General features: G+C 47.8%; 2 protein-coding genes across 4 annotated transcripts; one reads left to right on the top strand and one right to left on the bottom strand.

The window, feature by feature from the left end:
* Window positions 1-968: 968 nt before the first annotated feature.
* TMEM18 (transmembrane protein 18) lies at window positions 969-7447 on the bottom strand. The gene is made up of 5 exons (XM_006130962.4): window positions 7318-7447; window positions 6370-6490; window positions 4266-4320; window positions 1651-1744; window positions 969-1562 (listed from the first exon to the last, which is right to left on the bottom strand). The coding sequence occupies exons 1-5, from the start codon at window positions 7363-7365 to the stop codon at window positions 1473-1475; spliced, it is 408 nt and encodes a 135-aa protein (XP_006131024.1). The 5' UTR covers window positions 7366-7447; the 3' UTR covers window positions 969-1472.
* LOC112547082 (uncharacterized) lies at window positions 7338-21630 on the top strand. Of its 3 annotated transcripts, XR_016349131.1 has the most exons (4): window positions 7338-7473; window positions 12293-12380; window positions 18449-18656; window positions 21107-21630. XR_016349131.1 is itself a non-coding variant. In XM_089777063.1 (2 exons), exons 1-2 carry the CDS (start codon window positions 19492-19494, stop codon window positions 21607-21609), a joined length of 1110 nt encoding a protein of 369 aa, XP_089633189.1. In that variant the 5' UTR covers window positions 18724-19491; the 3' UTR covers window positions 21610-21630. The 3 variants fall into 3 exon arrangements, 1 of the variants encoding a protein (XP_089633189.1); XR_012902543.2 differs by lacking the exon at window positions 18449-18656 and having other exon boundaries at window positions 7340-7473; XM_089777063.1 differs by lacking the exons at window positions 7338-7473; window positions 12293-12380; window positions 18449-18656 and adding an exon at window positions 18724-20098.
* The last annotated feature ends 758 nt before the right edge of the window (window positions 21631-22388 follow it).

Raw genomic sequence — 22388 nt, 5'->3', positions numbered from 1 at the left:
AAAGGTTTAACCAGTGTAACATGTCTCTCTGTTAGGGCTGCTTCAACTGGGATGCCGGGGCAGCCTCTACCTGTAGGATGCCCTGGTGTACCACAGGCTGCGGCTGCTCCAGTGCACCATGGAGAAGCCTCTATCCACAGCAGGCCTGGGTATCCCACAGGCAGTGGCTGGTCCGATTGGGACACTGGAGCAACCCCTGCCTGTGGGGGGAGTTGGGGAAGAGTGGCAGGGAAGAGAGGGTGGAGAGTTTCCAGCCCAATGGCAGGTGGGTGGGGCGGTGCTCCAGTCAGGCTACAGTGCCCCTTGACCCAACCCAATCAAATCGGTTATCCGGTTAAACAATATATTTAACTGGTTAGCCAATGAAATGGGATTTTACATCCCTATTCCTAACCTGCCTGATTCCAGATGGATTCCTAGTCACAGCTCGCTAAGCAAAGATAGGCGCTGAACTCTGATGACACAGACAGGCCTTAGGACACAACTTTTGGTCAGCATTTGCCATTGCCAGCTTAGGAAGCTCCTTACCTAGTGTGCTGGCTTTGAGGATCACATTCTTAGCTGCCTAGCTCTTTCCATGCATCATATAGGAAGTGCCTATCTCTTTATGGGTCCCATTGCTCCTGTTGCCAAAAAGTTAAGTGTTGTGATGCTGCATGACAAACGTTTAATTCCCTTTTGTGTCTCCCACATAAGAGCATGTTTCTAATTCTTTAAGCAACTCTTTTGAAAATATCAATAGCTCCTTTGAACAGTGGACCCCTGTACTGGACACAGTATTCCACCAGTGCCAGAGTTAAACAGAGGTAAAACAGCCTTCAATTCTTACTTGAAATTCTCCAGGATTGCAATATTCCTTTTGCTCATTATTGCACTGTGTGCTCATGTTAGTCTACCCATGAGCATCAAATCTTTCTGAGAACTCATCTTGACCACCATGTCTCAACTTAAACTTACAAGACTAGCAGTTGGGAAAAAACAAACATTTTATTTGTAAACCGATTCTGTAGGAGTTGCTTATTAATATATACATGGTGGGATGCACAAATACAATACTTTTAAACATTTTTTCAACGCATCATGCACCCACTGATATCAGTACCAAAACTTCAATTAACTTACAAAGACATTAAATTAGAACCTTAATGAGCAGCCTATGAAATAAGTATGTAATTTATGGACAAAGGACTATTGAACAGAATAGCTGAAATCTGCCCTAGCAGAGGCTACGCTGGCTCAGCTCGAAACAAATTAGTGTATGGTAAAGAGCATGAAGGCTTTTTAAGGTGAGCATTTTTCTGCTGGCATAGTTATGTTAATATTACATATAAACATGGATGATATGCAGCTGACAAACTCAGAATATGGAAGGTGGTAAAAAACAACAACATGGTAATATTGCAGCTCCCAGTTAAAAATAAGATAAGATGGAAGGAATGGTTACATAAAATGTTATTAAAATACATCAATAATCATTTTTTCTTTTCTTTTTCTGCTTTTCTTTTCTGTTGTAGTGTCTTCAATTCAGTCATTACATTCAATGTTTTATAAACCCAGGCAATCTGAAAAGTAAGTAGATTGACATATGATGTGGGCACATTAAATTTAAAATCTGCTTTATAAAAATATAAAATTAAACTAAACACATACCACTATTATTATAGCATTCAACAGCAATGGAGCTGAAAATACTAGAGAAATAAACATCCCTCTCGAATCAAAGTATTGGTATTTAGAAAACAACCTGCAATAAATAAAACAAGTATTACTCAGCATATTTCCAAAGCTTCAATAAAAAATAATTTGTGTACATGTATGTTCTTCTCTGCATGCATATTTCAACCAATTCTACCCTTTCATTTTTGCACAATGTTTTTGTTAATATGATAGAAATGAGGATGTGTCCACTGTAATTTAAAGCCTGCAGCTGGCCTGTGCCAGTTTACTCAGGCTAAGGGGTTGTTTGATTGCCGTGTAGATGTTGGGCTCATGCTCAAGGACTATCCTGCCTTTCAGGATCCTAATGGTTAGGCTGAAGCCCAACATCTATACTGCAAGTGAGGTATGCTTCTGCAATTAAAAAAAACTGCAGCTGGCCTATGCAAGATGACTTGGGCTAGTGAGGCTCAGGCCAACTTGTGGGTATGTAACTGCATTGTAAAAATACCGAAAGTGACTAATGGATACAATGTCCTCTTTGTCAACACACAATTTTCATTCACTTTACAAAGTTATGCTTATGCATCCGAAAGAAAACATACTCTTACATTTATGCAACAGTTCTCTTTTTGTAGACACCAATTTCAATTATTCCTGATATTTGAATACATAAAGCAGTTATGTATTAAGACGAGAATTTTCAAGCATTTATGTCTCAAGTTTGGCACATAGCTCAACAATTAGATAACTAAATAAAATCATCAGATTTTCAGGGTGATGCATACCTATAGCTCTCATTTAAATCACAGGAAGGTAAGGAAGTTCAGTACCTCTGAAATATCAGGCCATAATTCAGGTGTCTAAATACAAATTAAGAGCCAGATTTGCAAAGGCATTTAGACATCTAAAGATGAAGATAAGCATCTAATGGGACTTTTAAAAACAATTAGGAGCTTAACTCCCATTGATTTCAGTGGCAATTAACTACTTACATACTTTTGAAAGTCCTACTTGCTGCGTACATGCAACTTAATGTGCTATTAATTGATGAAGTGTGAAATATGGCTTCTTAACATAAAACTTGGATGCCTAAACACTTAGGGCCAGATTTTTAAAGTTATTTAGGCACATGAAAGCCTCCTGAAATACAGACAGGTATTATCACACTTTGCTGTTCCAGCATTGTGCCTTCAGGATTATACCAATCATGAAAAATGTCAATGTTTTTACACAAATAAAAATATTGGTGAATTTTACAACCACCTCCTCTCAAAAAAACATAACCCTGATTTTACTTGTGACTTAAAAAGATTTTCACATATTTTTTGAAGTTAATTTGAACTAAAACTAAAACAGCCTTCCCGCCCCTACATTTGAACCTATTCTTAACGTACAGGCAGTCCCCGGGTTATGTACAAGATAGGGACAGTAGGTTTGTTCTTAAGTTGAATCTGTATGTAAGTCGGAACTGGCATCCAGATTCAGCTGCTGAATCTGGACACCAGTTCTGACTTACATACAGATTCAACTTAAGAACCCCAGGCGTCCCCAAGTCAGCTGCTGCTGAAACTGATCAGCAGCTGATTCCAGGAAGCCTGGGGCAGAGCAACTCTGCCTCGGGCTTCCTGTAGTCAGCCGCTGGTCAGTTTCAGCAGCGGCTAACTTGGGGACGTCTGGGGTAGAGCAGCTCGGGTGCTGCTGGGTTGGTCCAGTAGCGCGGCCGCTTCTCGGCGCTACTGGACCAACCCAGCAGCACCCCAGCTGCTCTGCCCCAGGTGTCCTGATTCAGCCACTGCTGAAACTGATCAGCAGCGGCTGAATCAGGACTCCTGGGGCTGAGCAGCTGGGGTGCTGCCGGGTTGGTCCAGTAGCGCCAAGGAGCGGTGCTGCGGGACCAACCGGCAGCGCCCTACCTGCTCTACCACAGGCCCCGGGCTATGCTCCACATCCCCCTGGTCTGCTGGGGGGGGGCACTAGCTGCGTCCCCCCCCAGCAGACCAGGGAGACGCGGAGCAAAGCGGCGGAGGACCTGGGGCCGGACCTGCGGCGCTTCCAGATCAACTGATCTGGAAACGGCTGCGGGTCCGGCCCCGGGTCCTCCGCCGCTTTGCTCCCCGTCTCCCTGGTCTGCTGGCTCCCGCAGCAGACCAGGGAGATGGGGAGCAGCTTTTCTCGCCCCGGAGGAAGCGGGCGGCGGGACCAGGCGTCCCGCCACTCGAGTCCTCCGGGGCGAGAAAATCCCCGTTTGTAACTGCGGATCCGACATAAGTTGGATCCGCGTAACTCTGGGACTACCTGTATTCTTAAAAATGGTTAATCAAGAAAAGCATAAAAATGACCCATATGAAAACTGATGTAAATGATTTTTCCCCCCTAAGGATCAGAATTAGGTACACAAAACCCAACAATATATAATATTTATCACATATGATATTATACTTTTCATGTTCAAATATTTTGTTAACTAATGAAACCATTCATGATACCGCTTTTCATGGCTGAAGGATGTAATACTACATTTAGAAACTGCTTTTGAGGACTGTACAAAAAAAGACAGCATTACAAATAAAAACATTTAAATATGAAAATAAAAGTTATGTAGTTACCTCCAATTCATAGCAGCCAGTTCATTGATATATTCAGCACAATATACCAAAGCCACTGCATCATAGAAGGAAATGAGCATTAGGTTGAATATTTTTTAAAGACAGACTTCCGGTGATCAGTTTGAGTCTGTATACTAAGAATGTGAGTAGTCGAATAGCTGACTACCCGATAAGCCTGGGCTTATCAGGTAACTGAGTTTACCACTCTCATTTCCCCTGCTCCTTGCTCTCCCTTAAAAGACGGTTCCCCCTAGCATCATCACCATGATGCTGTCTGCCCCATCCTGTCCTCCCTTGCCCTCCTCCCCCAATGCTGCTGCATCTATTAGTGGGGACTCTCTGCAAACAGGGCCTGCTGGACCGGCCCAGTCTGGCTCAGTCTGGCTTGCACGGAGTCTGGGAGCTACCTCCACTACAGCTCTGCATTTTAAATATAGTAAGAGCCGGGCCAGCTCATTATGTGAGCACACAGTACGAATGCAATATTATAAAGTGATAAATGCACAAGTACAAGCTTGTAGAATAAAAATCAACAATCAATTCTATAGTATAAAATTCAAATTTTAGTCATTCTTACTGGTAGTGCAGTTGTATAATTTAATGCAAAAGCTAAAATTTCACCAAAATCTAAGTAATTATATTAGAATTAAGTTTGTCAATATCCACTAAATTACTCTTAAGCAAAAACACGAAGAAAACATTTTAGTTCTCAGAAAACACAACTGCCTGAAAGCCTGGATAGGTTAAAGTAAAAAACAAAAATGCCTGATATTAGGAAATATCTACTTAGCAGTCACAAAAATAATAATCTCTTTCCTATCCTCTGCCAGCTTTCCTCCCTATGTACTTCACAAATGGACCATCCTGAGGAAAGCTTGACAGTTTTGTGGTATTTTTAATATGAGGAATTTAAAGCAACATCTTAAATCCACTTTATTTATAAAATGTGTCTGAGAAATCAAACTTTCATACATGACTTTGATTTTCTACCTAAGTGTCCTGCATCCCTGGTTGTACCTGATTGAGACATTGCTCCCAGAGAGGCTGTAAACTTCATAATTATTGTAATTGCACATCTATACAAAGACATTTGGAACTTTGTATATTTTCAGATAATGGTATGGTCCTGAACTCACTTCCTGTGAAGGGATATAAAATCCTGTATTTTTCTTTTGCTTATTTATGGCTTTAAAAAAAAAACCAGTTGTGACTTGTAGTGATGTGAAGAGTGCACACTTTGATCTAACACTAATATATACCCAAACTATCAACAGGCAGTACAGTTAAATCACTTATTTTTGGAGACACTGTTGTAATGAAGAGGTATCTATGTATAGGATCACCTCCTGGATCACTGTTTTGCAGAAAATGATTCCATAACAGCAATTTAGGCCTAGGTTTATCCGTTAATCTTGCTGGCTACACACATCCCCCCTATATTAGAGGCAGCAAGAGGGGGCACAGGAACCGGTGGTGGGGGGAGACAGTGCAAGGGGAGAGATGGAGTAACCTCTGTCTATGGGGAGCTCAGACCTCCAGCAGACAGAGGCTGCTGCCAGACCAGTCTCTCTCTGCAACCAGCCCGGGGCCACCACAGATAGAAGCTCCTTCGCAGCAGCCTCTCCCACCGCCCCCCTTTCCCGCTGCAGCAGTCTCTGTCTGCTGAGTTGGTGACACCCCATGTTGCTGCCTCTATATCCGAGGTAGCATCCTGGGTCAGCAGCCAGCGTGTCTGCAGGAAGCTGGTTTATAAACTGGCTCTCCTCGCAGACCAGCTCCCGCTTGGCACCCTGTGCTGCTGCCTCTGGAACAGAGGCAGCAGCACAGGATAGCAGGGGGCTCCCTGGGAGTGGGGCCACAGCACACTAGGTGCCAGCCCAGCTTCCTGGGATTATCAAATAGTTGTGTAACCTATAAGAATTCATGCTATTCAATTACTCGATATTTAACATCCCTAGTTGGATCATATATAATAACAAATGAACACAAGCAAAATTATAATCATTAGCGTGGCATAAAGGAAGTGTACAATAATACGTGAAGATATGGATGCCTATTTCAAACTGCAACACAAACTCAGGCAAGCTACTAATTCTCTACTCACCCATGCAGAGAAAATGTCCTATCTGTAGGTAGTAGCGCTGGAATGAAATGCAAGTGAGCAGGAAGCAGAGAATGTGGAAAACTAGAAGTCCCAATAGCCATGGTTCAGACCAGTCTGTTTGCTGCAATCAAAACATGAAATCAATTAGGAAACTTCTATATCAACTGGCGAGGAGTCCTGTGGCACCTTATAGACTAACTGAAGTGTTGAAGCATAAGCTTTCGTGGGCAAAAGTGGGTCTGACGAAGTGGGTCTTTGCCCACGAAAGCTTATGCTCCAGCACTTCAGTTAGTCTATAAGCTGCCACAGGACTCCTCGCCGCTTTTGCAGCTTCAGACTAACACGGCTACCCCTCTGATTCTTTATCAACTGTGTATCAATCTTAGACTGTTTACTTGTGTCCCTTGCAAACCTGTTTTCTTACGTGCTGTTCTAAAAGCAGAACCTTGGATTACAGCCTGACAAAACGATGGAACAGTAAGGCAGAAATCTCCCCCTCGATGCTTCCTTAAACAAATGAGCCAACACAGTGAAGCAAAGCAGGCTGGCCTGGACACTGGGGGCACTTACACATGGGAGTGGCCTCACTCCATATCAATAGGGCTGCTCCCACCATTGGGAATTCAGGCACTCCCGGGCAGCAGGGACACACGCCACTCGCTGGGCCTTTATGTGGGGGGGGAGGGGGGGCAACCCCGCTCTCAGAGCCCCCCAATCGCGCTTTGCGCCGCCCGAGCGCTGAGGCCGCCGGACCACTCCGCCCATCCCGCCCCCCCCGGCAGCCGCATTCCCACGAGTCCACGTGCCCGCGGTAACAGAGACCAGCGGGGCCCCACAACGCTCCTGCCCCGCCCACCCCGCCGTAGGGCACCCACAGCCCCTCCCGTTCTCGGGGAAGCTCCGCCCCCACCCCTCGCGCTCCTCGCCAGGGTGGGAGGGGGAAGTTACCGCCACTATAGTAGGGAGCCCGGCAGGCACGCGCTGCGGCGCCTCCATCTCCCCTAGAGGCCGCCTCCCTTCATTCTCGCGAGAGGTCGTGAGGCATTCTCGCGAGACACGACGCCAAAGAGGCGGCGGCGCGCGGCGTTTCACTCCGTATATAAGGCGAGGGACTGCACTCCGCTTACGCAGTAGCGTGTGGGGTTGGGTTCTGTGGTTCTGTGCTTCGCTTCCTAAGGGTGGGCGCGGCCTTCTTGTGGGGCGTACATGCCGCTTAGCCGCGCTGCTCTGGGAGGCGGGCGGGGTCTCTGGCTGCCTGGCGCGGAAGGAAGCTGGGGGAGTGGGCGCTGCTCGGTTTGGTTCCTGCATTGGTTGGGCGCCCTTGGCATGAAGAGTTTGGGAAATAGCATTAGGTGTCCGCATTGGGTTTGAATCTGAAGTTTTTTGTGATGTGCGGGCTCGAGGTGTTTGTGCTACAGCTCAGAGACAATGAAGTAAACCTGCCTGGCTGTGTCTAGACTGGCCATTTTTTTTCTGGAAAATCAGCTGCTTTTCCAGACAAAACTTGCCAGCTGTCTACACTGGCCGGTTGAATATCCGCAAAAGCACTGAGGATCTCATGTAAGATTGTCAGTGCTTTTGCGGAAATACAATGCTGCTCCCGTTCGGGCAAAAGTCTTTTTCCGAAAAACTTTTGCGCAAAAGGACCAGTGTAGACAGCAGAGATTTGTTTTCCGCAAAAAAAGCACTGATCGCAAAAATGGCGATTGGGGCTTTTTTGCGGAAAAGCACATCTAAATTGGCCATGGATGCTTTTCTGCAAAAAGTGCTTTTTTTTGCAAAAAGCGTCCTGCTAATCTAGATATGCTTTTCCGAAGGTGCTTTGCCGTTAAAAGCATTTCCGGAAAATCATGCCAGTGTAGATGTAGCCTCTAAGTTTCCGCTTCCTGGCTGGTGGGTGGGGGGAGGGGAGAGAGAGAGAGCGCTGCCACCAGACCTTATGCCTTTAAAGTCTCTGCCTGTGTTTTCTAAAGAAAAATAGTGTTTCAGAACAATGGGATCTTTGTTCAGTGTGCTACCTGTGTTTGGTGGAAAAGAATTCAGTGGACAGACCAGTACAAGTACCAGTACTGCAGGGGGCAACTTGTTAAGAACATATAGAACACAAGACTCATGTAACTGATTAAACTGGTTTTCAAAGCCTCTCTGCTTTGCAGTGACCTTCATGTGTTCACCTTATTGCTCTGGTGTCCAGCTGTTCTTAATTAACCATGAGATATCCTTCAACCTCTTAAACTTTCACACACATGTACTATACAGCAAACAGCAACACCAATGGTAATTTGCTTTCACAGAACTGACCTAGACAAACTGCACCATTTTCCCTTTCAATAGCTAAAAGCATGACCTATAACCATTCAGCACTTGTTCAGCTTGTAATTGAACTACTCCTTATTGCTGTCTAAGCAGAGTGTGTACAGTTTTATGAGGCATGGGAGTAAGGGGTAGGGAGGGCTTCTGAAGATAACTATTGTATTTGAATATCTCCAATGTTAATTTTCCAGTCTGGAAAGAAAGTTATATCTTGGAGTTTTCTAAAGAGACTGAAATTCCTAACAATGCATGCACCTTTTTTGACCATCCCATGCTGATGGTGTTGAAACAGCCCGGCTGTGTCTACACTGGGCCACTTATTCCGGAAAAGCGGCCGCTTTTCCGGAATAACTTGCCAGCTGTCTACACTGGCCGCTTGCTTTTCCGGAAAAGCAATGAGGATCTACTGTAAAATTGTCAGTGTTTTCTGGAAAAACTATGCTGCTCCCGTTCGGACAAAAGTCCTTTTCCTGAAAAACTGTTCCAGAAAAGGGCCAGTATAGACAGCACAGTAGTCTTTTCTGCAAAAAAGCCCCGATTGCGAAAATGACGATTGGGGCTTTTTTCTGGAAAAGCGCATCTACATTGGCCACGGATGCTTTTCTGGAAAAAGTGCTTTTCCAGAAAAGCATCCTGCCAATGTAAACACGCTTTTTCCGGAAATACTTATAACAGAAAACTGATCCATTTTAAGCATTTCCGGAAAAGGGTGCCAGTGTAGACGTAGCCCCCTTGTATTTCCCCAGCTCTTGTAACACCATTGACAAGTACCTTTTATGGTTTATGTACTCTTTGGCAAGGTGGTCTAGTGACAAGATAGGAATATGTATTCCATCCATTACCTTTCCACAGTTAAGGAACCTCATTGTGGCAAAGCCCTACGCAATGTCCTGCATGTTTGTCAGATTCACTATCTTTCATAGCAGAAAGGTATTGATTGTTCTGGCTACTTGGATCACAGCAGCCCCTGCTACAGATTTGTCCACTCAAATTTGTTCCCAACTAACTGGTAACTGTCTGTTGTTTCAAGTTTCTATAGGGCTATCATTGTTCACTCCTCAGCTGTCATAGTGGCACTCATTCTGGTATTGCTGCACTTCAGGGAGAGGGAAAGCAATTTGCAAAGGTCCATTAAAGTGGTTTTACACATGTGAAAGTTTTGTAGCCCCTGGTCATCGTCTCATAGCTGCATAACTATGCAATCCTACCAGTTTGTTCTAATCTTCTGGGACCAAAATCAGTGTTCCACTCTGTCAACAGACCCAACCGCTGCCAACTTATGCCCATTGCTCCTTTCAGAGAGTTCCTGCATCCTGTCTAAGCTTTGGAAAAATTGTAGTATAATGCGTGAGATATTTGCAATGTTTGCCACAGCAGTTAGGTCCATGCTTGTTATGCTATGGAATCTACAGACAACTGCCTGACAGTTCTCTTTTGAAGATGTCAGGAAATTGGTAGCTAACACAAAGTTTGGAGTGGTCTCTGGGTCAGACACAGGTTTCTAGTGGCCAGCCCCCTGTCTGTCACTGGGGATATTTTGATGGATTCACTAAAGAGTCCACTTAACTTTTGTCCTTTGTTCCTTCTCCTGTCCCCACTATCTTTTACTCATTTTATGCCTATAAATGTTACAACAAAATATCAATCTAAAATTGTCAAAAAAATCAGAAAATTAAGAAATCAACTTCAAGTCATTTTTTGTACAGCTGTACTTCTTTATATCAGCCATCAAGCATAGGTAGACTATAGGCTTTCCTGTTTTTCTAAGCCACATGCTTCAACAATTTTAAAAACAAACAGGATGGCAGAAGAGTCATGTTCACTTGTAGCCATTCAACCTCCTCCCCTCTGGCTTACTTAGTTATGCTAAGGTTGCTACAAAGGGCCTAGAGCTTCTTTGGGCAATGAACATGATAATCAATAGTCCATGTTACTGACAGCGGGATAGGACTTTTGCTGGTCTTACAAAATCTCCCATAACAAGCTGGTTGCCACACAGGTTCAGACTTACAGGATCCTGGGTTTGAGTGCAAGGTTAGCACATTTTTGCTTGACCCTGAGTTCAGACCTCGACCTAAATTGATGCGTAAACACACTCTCTATGTCAGGCAGTTGATGTTGGTAGAGCTTTTCTGAGTGATTGAAGAGACAGGAACTGATACAGGGGAGAGTGAGAAATCATTTTAGCCTCCTGCTAATGAGAGTACAAGAAATTGTTAGAGAGGAGTGAGTGAAATCTATCCCCAAACCCAGCAACGGCACATGCTACTACTAATGCACAGAACAAACTGAAGAAATGTTGTTTCTAGTTATCCAATAAGCATGCACAGTAGAAAGGTAAAAAGAAATTGAAGAAATAAATCACTCATTCAGCAGTGACCTTTTGGACCGTGTGTCAGAGGAGAAAATTAGTAAAGAAAACTGCTTTCAGTATGCAAGAACCTCAAGCTCCAAAATTTTGCTTTCAGCCTCACAATGTCACAGTTCTGTGTTCCCTCTGTTCAATAGTGTAAGACTTAAAACTTTCAGTAATATTTTTTTAGGCTACCCTTATGTCAGATTGATGAAAATTCTAATTTTTGCATGATAAATATGAATACCTTAAACTTATATATTTAAGAAAATAAAAGTAAAAGAAGTAATCATTACTATAATATAACATTCATGCATGTCTGCTCCATAGCAGCATGTATGCCTGGCCACGTCTTCATACGTATAATTTATATTACTAAAGTCTTGTGCTCTGCTATTGAAGAGATCTTTCTCTTTTTGGGAAAGCTTAAATATTTGAGACATCTTATATTTAGAGCATAACATTGCTGGTGGTTTTACTAGTATTGTTAACCCAACAATTCTGGATCCAAGGCACTTTTGTTAGTTGGCCCAAATGTGCATAAGGGGATAGCCCACCCTGTTGGAATTTCCAGAGTATCGCCAGGTGGTTTATCTCTGACCCATGGAGGACTCTCCGGAGCAGCCTAATCCTGCTAATCCCTAATTTGAGAACACAGAGGATAAACAGTTATTCTTCAAAACCAGAATTTATGTTTCTTAAAAAGAAGAGCAATTATAGTATAGTATAATAGAATACGACAAAAAGTAATACAGAAATACACAGCCTTGTTGTATGTCATAATATTGGCATGTTCTGATCCCTTTTCCATATACATGGGACACCCAATGCATGTATGTCAGACAGTATAACAATGCAACTGGAAAGAGCACAATAATACAGCAAAAGTGGATTAAGAGACATAAACTAAATATAGTGATAGAAATGTAGCCGTGTTAGTCTGGTGTAGCTGAAACAAAAAACAGGACTATGTAGCACTTTAAAGATTAACAAGATGGTTTATTAGGTGATGAACTTTCGTGGGCCAGACCCACTTCCTCAGATAAAATAGTGGAAGAAAATTGTCACAACCATTTATACCAAAGGATACAATTAAAAAAAATGAACACATATGAAAAGGACAAATCAAATTTCAGAACAGAAGGAGAATGGGGGGGGGACGACGTAAATGTCTGTGAGCTAATGATATTAGAGGTGATAATTGGAGAAGCTATCTTTGTAATGGGTAAGATAATTAATGTCTTTGTTTAAACTTAGGCGTAAAGTGTCGAATTTAAGTATGAATGACAGTTCAGAGGATTCTCTTTCAAGTGTGGTCTGAAAAGGTCTTTGAAGCAGGATGCAGGTAATCAAGTCATTGAGACAATGTCCTTTCTGGATGAAATGGCAAGAAAGTGTTTTTTCTTTGTGATCCTGTCTAATATCTGTTTTGTGGGCATTGATTCTTTGGTGAAGTTTTTTGTTTAAACTAAATATAGTTCTTCTTCGAGTGGTCCCCGTGGGTGCTCCACTCAAGGTGTCAGGTCCTGACCCGGCACCGCTAGTCAGAGATTTCCAGAGCCGTAGCCGGGCCGGACCACACATGCCTGAGAGCAGAGCGTGGCGTTCGCGCCTTTGCAACGTCTCACAGTCCGGCCCCCCCTCGTCACTTCCTCTCAACCGCCTGTGGTTGCTGGCGGAGCGCCGTTTATCTCCTCAGAGAAAAGCCGTTCTTAAAAAAAAAAAAAGGAATTTATTATAGACAGTTTAAATTCTAGTACCTATAGTTAGTTAGTTAGTTAGTTAGTTAGTTAGTTAGTAGTTCAATTGTTAAACTTTTTTTTTTAAAGAAAACTATTAGTTTACTTGTATAGAGTTAAGTTGTTAACATCATGCCCGGCTCACCCGGGTTTAAACGGTGTGCGTAATGTAAGGAAGCGATGCCGGCGTCTGACGGGCATGCGACCTGTATCAGATGCCTAGGAGAATCGCACGTACCACAGAAATGCACCCATTGCGCGAAATTGACACCCAGAGCATGCAGGGAGAGAGACATGAGAATGAAACTCCTGCTGTGCGATAAGGCCTTACAGCCTTCTAATGACCAGGTGTCAGAACCTTCCGCAGGGCAGAAAGGAGATCGCGATCGCCCGCGGTGATGGGGTCAAAGAGAAAGAGAGTGTCTCCGTCACGCTCTCTTCCAGCCACTTCATTGTCCCGGATCAGTCAGGGACAAAAGCCGGGTACGTCTGGAGTGATGGGGCACCAAGAAACGCCACACTGGGCACTGTCGGCAATGCCTGCACCTCTGAGCCGATCGTCATTGGAACCGGCTCTGAACGCCTTTAAGCGTTTGGCTTACCGAGAGCAATCAGCACCGCCGGAGGTGCTTGAACGGGGACCGACTGTGCAGCCGCAATCTACAGCGGCACCGCAAGCAGCGCTGATGGCTCATAACAAACCGGCACTGCAGCCAGCGCCGGAGTCGGCAATGAGTGACGGGCCCGAGGAGGAGCATGAGCGGGCCCAACAGCAGGGCGTCCCATAGCGCACCGAGTCGGCACCGGGAAATCGTTTGCGCTCAACAGCCTTGGCAGACAGGGAGCTGCCCACGGCCCCGCGTGCGAGCCTGGCTCAGCGGCATGATACCACAGTTCACAGGACGGAGGGTCAATCCCCTCCCCTCTCCCCCCATTCTTTACTATTACAAGGGAGGGAAGATGCCCCTGCATCTAAGGTCCCTACGAAGTCTGCTAGAAAGTCAATGCCAAGACACTCCATTTCACCATCACCAAACTTTTCACCTGAACCTTTGCTTTCACCGTGTCATTCAGCGGGGGTCAGAGATTACTCAACGTCTCACGGTCAGGCAATGTGTTTTCCGCGATGGAGATCAAGGTCTCGTCACTCTGGCCATTGCTACCGGTATCCCTATTATCATCGGGGATCATATCGGTCTCGCTCACCTAGCTACTCTCCTCCAAGATCTTATCATAGGAGGTATGCTAGCAGATACTCCTCGCGACGATCGTCCCCGGAGCACATTAATTACAGGAGCCACCATTCATCCTATGAACACGGTAGATCTCAGTCCCGTTCCCGTCTGTGCTGCTGTCAAGCCCCTTGTTCATCACAACAATCACCTCCAATCCAGGAATGTCGGAGTGCGAGACCTCTGCCAGAGACCCCCTCGGCCCCAGCTCACCTGTCGGAGCCCGAGGAAGGACAAATTTCGGATACAGACCATCGCCTGCATACTGTATCTCCAGAAGATATTTCGTCATCCCCAGACGATGCTGTGTTTGCAGGAGATTCTTCTCCTCCTGATGACACAAAGGAATTTCAGGATCTTTTTAGAAGAGTGACCCAGTCTCAGGACGTCCAGCTATCAGATGTCCTGACGAAACAATTCAAACTCTGGAGAAATTTACATCCTAAACAACAATCTAAGGTCGCTCTCCCTATTGATGAGGCAATCCTACAGTTAGCAGAAGAAATTTGGCATACCCCGCCTTCGACAGCTCCAACTTCGAAACCGGCGGAAAAACGTTATTTTGTGTCATCTAAAGACTCAGAATTCCTCTTTACCCACCCTCAGCCAAACTCCTTGGTCATCGATGCAGCTCTCCAAAGGGCTAAGAACCCACAGCTGAAAAATGTAGGGGCAGATAAGGAGGCAAAAAAATTGGATATATTTGTCCGCAAAGTATACTCATTGGCCACGTTGGCTTCTTTGCATAGCGAATTATGCAGCCCTATTGGCGAACCATAGTTTCGATAATATCACGCAGCTTACAGAGCTGGCCCAAAGATCATCGGATGCCAATAAAGAGCTGTTACGGACGATCCTCAAGGAAGGCTATGCGTGTTCAAAAGCTAATCTCCAGATAGCTATGGATGTGGCGGACACAGCGGCTCGAGGAGTAGCAACAGCAGTGTCTATGAGACGCTTGTCCTGGCTCGCCACAGCAGCGGTACCCAAGGAGCTACACTCCAAGGTTGAGGACCTTCCTTTTGACAGGGTAAAATTATTTGCAGAGAAGACAGACGAGGTACTTCATACTGGCAAAGATTCAAGAACAACACTTCGTACGCTGGGAATGTATGTACCACCGTTCCGCCGTCGTCGTTATTTCCCGTATCAAAGACGGTACGATTACCAGCCTTGGAGACAGCAAAATCGCCCGTTCGACCAGTCCAGACCTAGACAGCGGCCTCAGCGAAGGTGCCCACCACCACCTAGAGTGTCGGGTACATCCACCTCTAAACAGCAAGTTTGACACTTTTATTGAGGGCAAGTGAATGCTACCAATCGTTGTTGAGCACACAAGTCCCATTTTCCACCATCGCTTACGACCCTACTATCACCAATGGGTCAAAATAACATCGGACAAATGGGTACTAGAAGTCATAAAGATCGGTTTTACCATTCCCTTCACTTCCATTCCCCCCACCATCCCACCTTCCCCGTCCCTTTTCAGGGACACATCTCACGAAAACCTCCTGTGACAGGAAGCTCATCGTCTCCTTGCCATCGGAGCGATAGAGAGGGTCCCAGATCAGTTCAAGTGAAGAGGGTTTTATTCGAGATACTTCCTAACAGAAAAGAAAATGGGGGGCTGGAGACCCATTCTCGATCTACGCCGTCTAAATTGTTATCTCCGCAGGCAGCGCTTCAAAATGGTGACCCTGAGTTCCATAATCCCATCCCTCGATTACAACGATTGGTTCGCTGCCCTCGATTTACAAGATGCGTACTTTCACATCGCAATTCATCCCACTCACAGACAGTTTCTGTGATTTGTGATAAGCCACGATAATTTTCAGTATCAGGTTCTGCCATTCGGTCTTGCTTCAGCACCCAGAGCTTTCTCAATAACCCTGGCTGTCGTAGCAGCTCATCTGCGTCGGCTATAGGTGATAATATACCCGTACCTGGACGATTGCTTAATAAAAGGTTCCATGGAGCAAGAGGCGTCGCAGATGGTGGCGACGGTCGAACAAACATTCGAATCCCTCGGTCTCCTCCTGAACAAGCAGAAATCAACACTTACTCCGACGCAATCCATAAAGTTTATAGGGGCAAACCTCGATTTGCGCACGGCGAGGGCATACTTACCTCAGGAAAGATTTCAAGCGATCAAAGACCTCGTTACCGTACTCAACAGGAATGTGAGTGTCTCGGTTCACAATTGCCTTCGTCTCCTGGGTCACATGGTGGCTGCCACCATTGTAGTTCCTCATGTGCGGCTTCACCTGAGGAACCTCCAACACTGGCTGTCCACGGTTTATGTTCCCGTGAGGCACGACATTCACAAAGTAGTATGGCTACCTTCACATGTTCAAAGATCTCTGCGTTGGTGGACGAAGGTGCAAAATCTTCTGCTGGGAGTTCCATTCCACCGACAACAACCATCAGTACAGAGAACGTCAGATGCCTCACTCATCGGCTGGGGTGCCCACACGGGCAATGAACGAACCCAAGGCAAATGGTCTCTCAGTGAGAGGCGTCTTCACATCAATCAATTGGAGCTCCGGGCAATTTTCTATCCATGCAAACATTTTCTCCCGCATATCGAAGGTCTTTCAGTAAGGATACTGACAGACAGTGTAGCAGCGATGTATTATGTGAACAGGCAGGGAGGAGCATGATCACGCTCCCTATGCGCCGAAGCAGTGCGGTGTTGGAATTGGTGCATACAGAACAACGTAACCATAATAGCATCGTACTTACCTGGCACCCCCAATGTAATTGCAGATTCCCTCAGCAGACGTTTTCCCATGGACCACGAGTGGGAAATAAGGGCAGATGTAGTTCGTGCGATATTTTGCAGATGGAGTATGCCCCTCGTAGATCTCTTCGCAACGTCCAACAACAAGAAGTGTCGCCTATATTGCTCCAGAGTAGGGCTTGGCAAGGGCTCCCTCGGCAATGCGCTTCTGGTCAGATGGAAGAAGGCACTTCTGTATGCTTTTCCCCCTATGGCCCTCATCTCCAGAACACTGGAGAAAATCAGAGCAGAAGCGGCGACTGTCATTTTGCTAGCACCAGCCTGGCCCAGGCAAGCTTGGTATCCATTTTTACACAAAATGTTGATTCAGCCACCATACCTCCTTCCTCTCCACCAAGATCTTCTTTCTCAGGAACAAGTCTCTCTGTTACACCCCAGACTTCAGGCATTACATCTGACGGTGTGGCTCCTGAATGGTTAAAAGGAGATGAAAACCTGTGCTCTGAACAGGTCAAAGCCATACTTCTATATAGCAGGAAAGAGTCTACGTGGAACACTTACCTTGCGAAGTGGCAGAGATTTTCTAAGTGGTGCCTTCAAAATAACATACAGCCTCTCTCATCTCCTCTGCATCACGTTTTTGATTACATCCTTCATCTACGAAATTCGGGACTTGCACTATCATCTTTAAAGGTGCACTTAGTAGCTATTAGTGCCTTCCACCATCCAGCAGAGGGTTCCTCGCTCTTCTCTCATCTAATTACAAAGAGGTTCTTAAAGGGGCTCATGAATTTATACCCACCACGAAGGGCGCCTCCCCCTTCTTGGAATCTTGATTTAGTGTTGGATACCATTTTATGTACCCTCCCTTTGAGCCTCTAGCGTCGGTTTCTTTACATATGCTAACCATGAAAACGGTCTTTCTACTTGCAATTACATCAGCGAGAAGGGTGAGTGAACTGGGGGCGTTGATGGCAAGCTCTCTTTTTACGGTTTTTTCCAAAGACACGGTAATGCTACGATTATAGCCGGACTTTATTCCCAAAGTCTGCTCTTCCTTTCACATTAACACGCCTATTGTCCTCTCAGCTTTTTACCCCAAGCCTCACTCCTCAAGTATGGACGCTGTTTTCCACACCCTCGATGTCCAACGTGCGCTTTCTTTCTATATAGACAGACCCCGCCAATGGGGGCGCATGGACAGGCTGTTCGTATCTACGGCACAGAAATCCAAGGGCAAGGCATTTTCCACTCAGCGCATTGCAAAACTAATTACTCTTTGTATTACAAGTTGCCATTTGATTTGGAACAAACCTCTTCCTTCTTTACCTTGGGCTCACTCTACGCGATCAGTAGCAACCTCCACAGCTTTTGCAAGGGGAGTTCCCCTTGCGGATATGTTCCGCGCGGCTACCTGGGTCTCTAGTGTAACTTTTGCACATCATTATGCCATAACTAGGAGGTAGGCTTCAGATGCCGTGGTGGCCTCTGCGGTTCTATCCACAGTAGAAAATAACTGACCCGGAGCGCATTCTGGGTTACTGCTTTGTAGTCACCTTGAATGGAGCACCCACGGGGACCACTCGAAGAAGAAGAGGTTACTCACGTTGTGTAGTAATGATGGTTCTTCGAGATGTGTCCCCGTTGGTGCTCCACGACCCACCCTCCTTCCCGCTCCGGGTCTTTCTGCTTTATCTTTCAGAGACCGAGTGGTGAGAGGAACTGACGAGGGGGGGCCGGACCGCGAGACATTGCAAAGGCGCGAATGCCACGCGCTGCTCTCAGGCATGCACGGTCCAGCCCGGCTACGGCTCTGGAAATCTCCGACTAGCAGCGCCGGGTCGGGACCCAACACCTTGAGTGGAGCACCCACGGGGACACATCTCGAAGAACCATTGTTACTACACAACGTGAGTAACCTCTTCTTATTTTACATGATACATGTATATCTTACGGCTATGTCTAGACTGGCATGATTTTCTGGAAATGCTTTTAACTGAAAAGTTTTCCGTTAAAAGCATTTTCGGAACAGAGCGTCTAGATTGGCATGTACGCTTTTCCGCAAAAAAGCCCCGATCACCATTTTCGCGATTGGGGCTTTTTTGTGGAATACAAATCTGAGCTGTCTACACTGGCCCTTTTGCGCAAAAGTTTTGCGCAAAAGGACTTTTGCCTGAACGGGAGCATCATAGTATTTCTGCAAGAACACTGACAATCTTACATGAGATCGTCAGTGCTTTTGCGGAAATTCAAGCGGCCAGTGTAGACAGCTAGCTGGCAAGTTTTTCCGGAAAAGCGGCTGATTTTCTGAAAAAACTGGCCAATCTAGACACAGCCTACATGTATATCTTTCATACATATTCATAGAACTGTAGCTTAGTGCTATCTAGTAATGATGGAACATACAGACTGTGTCTACATTAGTAAGATTTTGTGCAAAAGCAGATGGTTTTCCGCAAAAACTTGCTGTCTGTCTACATTGGCCGTGAGTTCTTGTGCAAGAACACCGACTTTCTAATGTAAGAAATCAGTGCTTCTTGCGCAAGAGGCCAGTGTAGACAGGCAGCCAAGACATTTTGCGCAAAAGCAGCCTCAACGGAAATAAGCCTTAGTGGCCATTTGACCGCTCTGTACCTGCAGGCAGCTCCCGGACTTCCTGGTAACCCGACCCCCCTTAAAGGCAGACGCAGCCTGCAGAGGCCACGAGGCAGAAGCCCTTCTGCCGCCTTTGCCCATAGCTCTGCCATGTGGCTCTGCTGCCTTCCCCATCAGCCACCAGACCACCAGGATGGCCGCTCCGGGGGGGAACAACTCGTACCCCCAGCGCAGGAGGCCCCAAGGGGCACAAAGCGGCGTGCCCCGTCCTGGTTCTCAGGGGAGATAGAGGCCCTCCTGGACCTGTGGGCTGATGAGGAAGCTCTCCACGACATCCGCTCTCGTCAGCGCAACGTGGACATTTCCCGCCGCATGGCCCAGGTGCTCTCTGACCAGGGTCATCCAGCCTGGACCCTCGAGCAGGTCCGGGCTAAGGTGAAAGAGCTGTGCCTGGGCTACGTCTGGGCCAGCGAGGGCCAGGGGGCAGGAGCCGACACCTGCCCGCACTACCAGCGGCTCCACGGCATCCTGGGCCAGGCACCATCCCAGGGACCCTCGGTTCCTGTGGACACCAGCAGGCGCCACCTCCCCCCTCCCCCCGTCACCAGGTCCAGTGAGGCAGGGGAGGAAGAACAGCTGCCCAGTGGGTCGGAGGACGAGGAGGACCAGGGGAGCAGTGGGATCCTCCAGGTGGAGGCCCTCTCTGGCAGCCCTGATGTCTCCTGTGCATTCTCAGAGTCTGGGGAAGGATCCACTGGTGAGTGTTGCATTTTGCACTCACAAGGGCGGGTGGAAGCCAGGCATCCAGGGTGGGGAGGAGGAGGAAGCATTACTTAGGCAGTGTGAGCTGTACGCTGTGTAGCATTAGCAATATGCAGCATGTACAGCCACGTGCAGCCTGGTGACCGAGCGGCACGTGGCCGCGGCAGGCAGCTCCAGGTCATGTCTGGGACCGTGCTGCTCACTCACGTCTGGACCAGGGGGGAAGGGTGGATGCCGGCTGGATCCGGCCAGGGCCCCAGGGGCTCAGGCCACAGCCCACAGCTCCTCAAGGCTGCAGCACGCAGAACGGCACACTGTCCCATGCCTGGCGGTGAGGCACAGCCAGCTGCTGCTGGGAAAACCACAGCGTCACTGCCTTGTGAGTGTGGCCCCCACTGAGCCCCTCATCTGCTCCCGGTGCCTTGGCTGGCCCCCCAAGGGAAGTCCCCACTGCGACCACACACGTCCCTGGGCTACGTGTGTGAGCGCTAGCAGGTGGGGAAGTGCTCGGGCTGGCCCTAGGGCCACTTGAGTTTTGCTCCAAGGATGGTACACTCCCCAGTCACCCCTGGTTCTGTCCAGGGACATCCACGTGATGGGGATCTGAGAGCCCAGACCACGTCTGCCAGATGTGCTCCCAGGTACTGTGTGGGGATTCATCTTGCTCCCTGTCAAACACCATTGATTAGCCCAAAGCCTCACAGCCTCCTCTGGCAGGGAGTACCACAGGTTAACACAACACAAGCACCCTCCCACCCCCCAAGGAGCCAGGACCCAGACCGGTGGTTACAATACATGGAGGAGCGCCCTTCTCGGGGGCAGTGCTGTATGCAAACATGCAACACGGGGGAGGGGGGCGAGTAGGACGGGGGGGGGAGAGAGAGTGGGCCTAAGCCACAGTCCCGTAGTGTCACCTGGCCTCAGGGGCGGAGGGCATAGGATGCGGGGACCGTGGCCGGGCTGCCTGACTTGACTGACCCATCCTTTCCTCTGTTCCCTGCAGCGGGACCGAGCAGGAGCGGGGGACCCTCTAGTCCTGCGGCAGCGGCAGCACCCTCAACCACCCAAGCCCCAAGCCGGCGAGTCCGGCAGTGGGACCAACTGCTTCAGCGGCATGTGCAGACCATCGAGTGCATTGAGGTGGCCATCACCCGGCGGGTGGAGGCGGACGTTGAGTGGTGCCAGCAGGCCTGGGGCCACTTCCAGGCCCAATGTGAGCGAGTGGCAGATGCAATCACTGCTCTCACCTCTCACATTGGGCATGCCGTGCACTACAGCATGGCAGTGCCCCATCCACCCGCCATCCCTCCCATAGCAATGCCCGTGTCCCCTCCTCCTCCTCCTGCCCCTCCTGCTCCCGCAATGCCCCCTGCTCCTCCTGCTCCCGCAATGCCCCCTCCTTCTCCTGCCCACCTCTCCGTGCTACTTGCCCCAACGTGGCCTGATCCCCTTGTCCAGGTCCGCCCCTGCAGAGGCAGTCGCAGGGGCCACCCCTCCCAGCAGTAGTTTCCCCCTCCCACTCTACATTCCCCCCATCCATTGTAAATATAAAGTTCGAAATGTTGTGTTCCAAAAAAACTTATGTTGGTTGTTTATTGGGAGGTAAGGTGAGGGGAGGAGGGAGAGGTTGGGGATGGGAGGGAGATATCAAGGGAGACAGAGGCGACCCTACTATGGAGCCTGGGAGAACTTCTCCATCAGGGCCTCCCGCATGCGCACCCCATCGCTGTGCACCTGGCGGATGGCAGCTTTGAGGGGCTGTTCGAAGGCCTGGCCCTTACCTGCTATCCATGCCGGGAGGAAGGCCTCTCCCTTTCGCTCCACGAGATTGTGGAGCACGCAGCATGCGGCCACTACCTCCAGACGGGTGAGCAAACAGCGGAACCGGGCTTTCAGACGCCAGAAGGCACACTCGACTTGGTTGCGGGCCCGGTTGAGGCGGTCGTTGAACCGTGCCCGGTTGTGGTCCATCTGCCCCGTGTAGGGCCGCATTAGCTGGGGTAGGCCGCGTCCCCCACAACACACGTGGGCATTGGCACGTCCCCAACAGTAAATTCCCGATGGGGGAAGAAAAGAACGGTTACTTACCTGTAACTGTTGTTCTTCGAGATGTGTTGCTCATGTCCATTCGAAGTAGGTGTGTGCACCGCGTGCACCGCATCTTCCGGAGCATTTTCCCTAGTGGTACCCGTAGCGCCGGCAGGGTGCCCCCTGGAGTGGTGCCACGATGGCAGGGCATAAGTACCCCTGCCGGCGCTGCCCCTCCTCAGTTCCTTCTTGCCGGA

Source organism: Pelodiscus sinensis, chromosome 3 (genome assembly GCF_052426305.1).
Source record: "Pelodiscus sinensis isolate ZL-2025 chromosome 3, ASM5242630v1, whole genome shotgun sequence".
Classification (NCBI taxonomy): domain Eukaryota; kingdom Metazoa; phylum Chordata; order Testudines; family Trionychidae; genus Pelodiscus; species Pelodiscus sinensis.
Note: the sequence above shows the minus strand (reverse complement) of the source record. Positions and strands in the feature narration are given on the sequence as shown.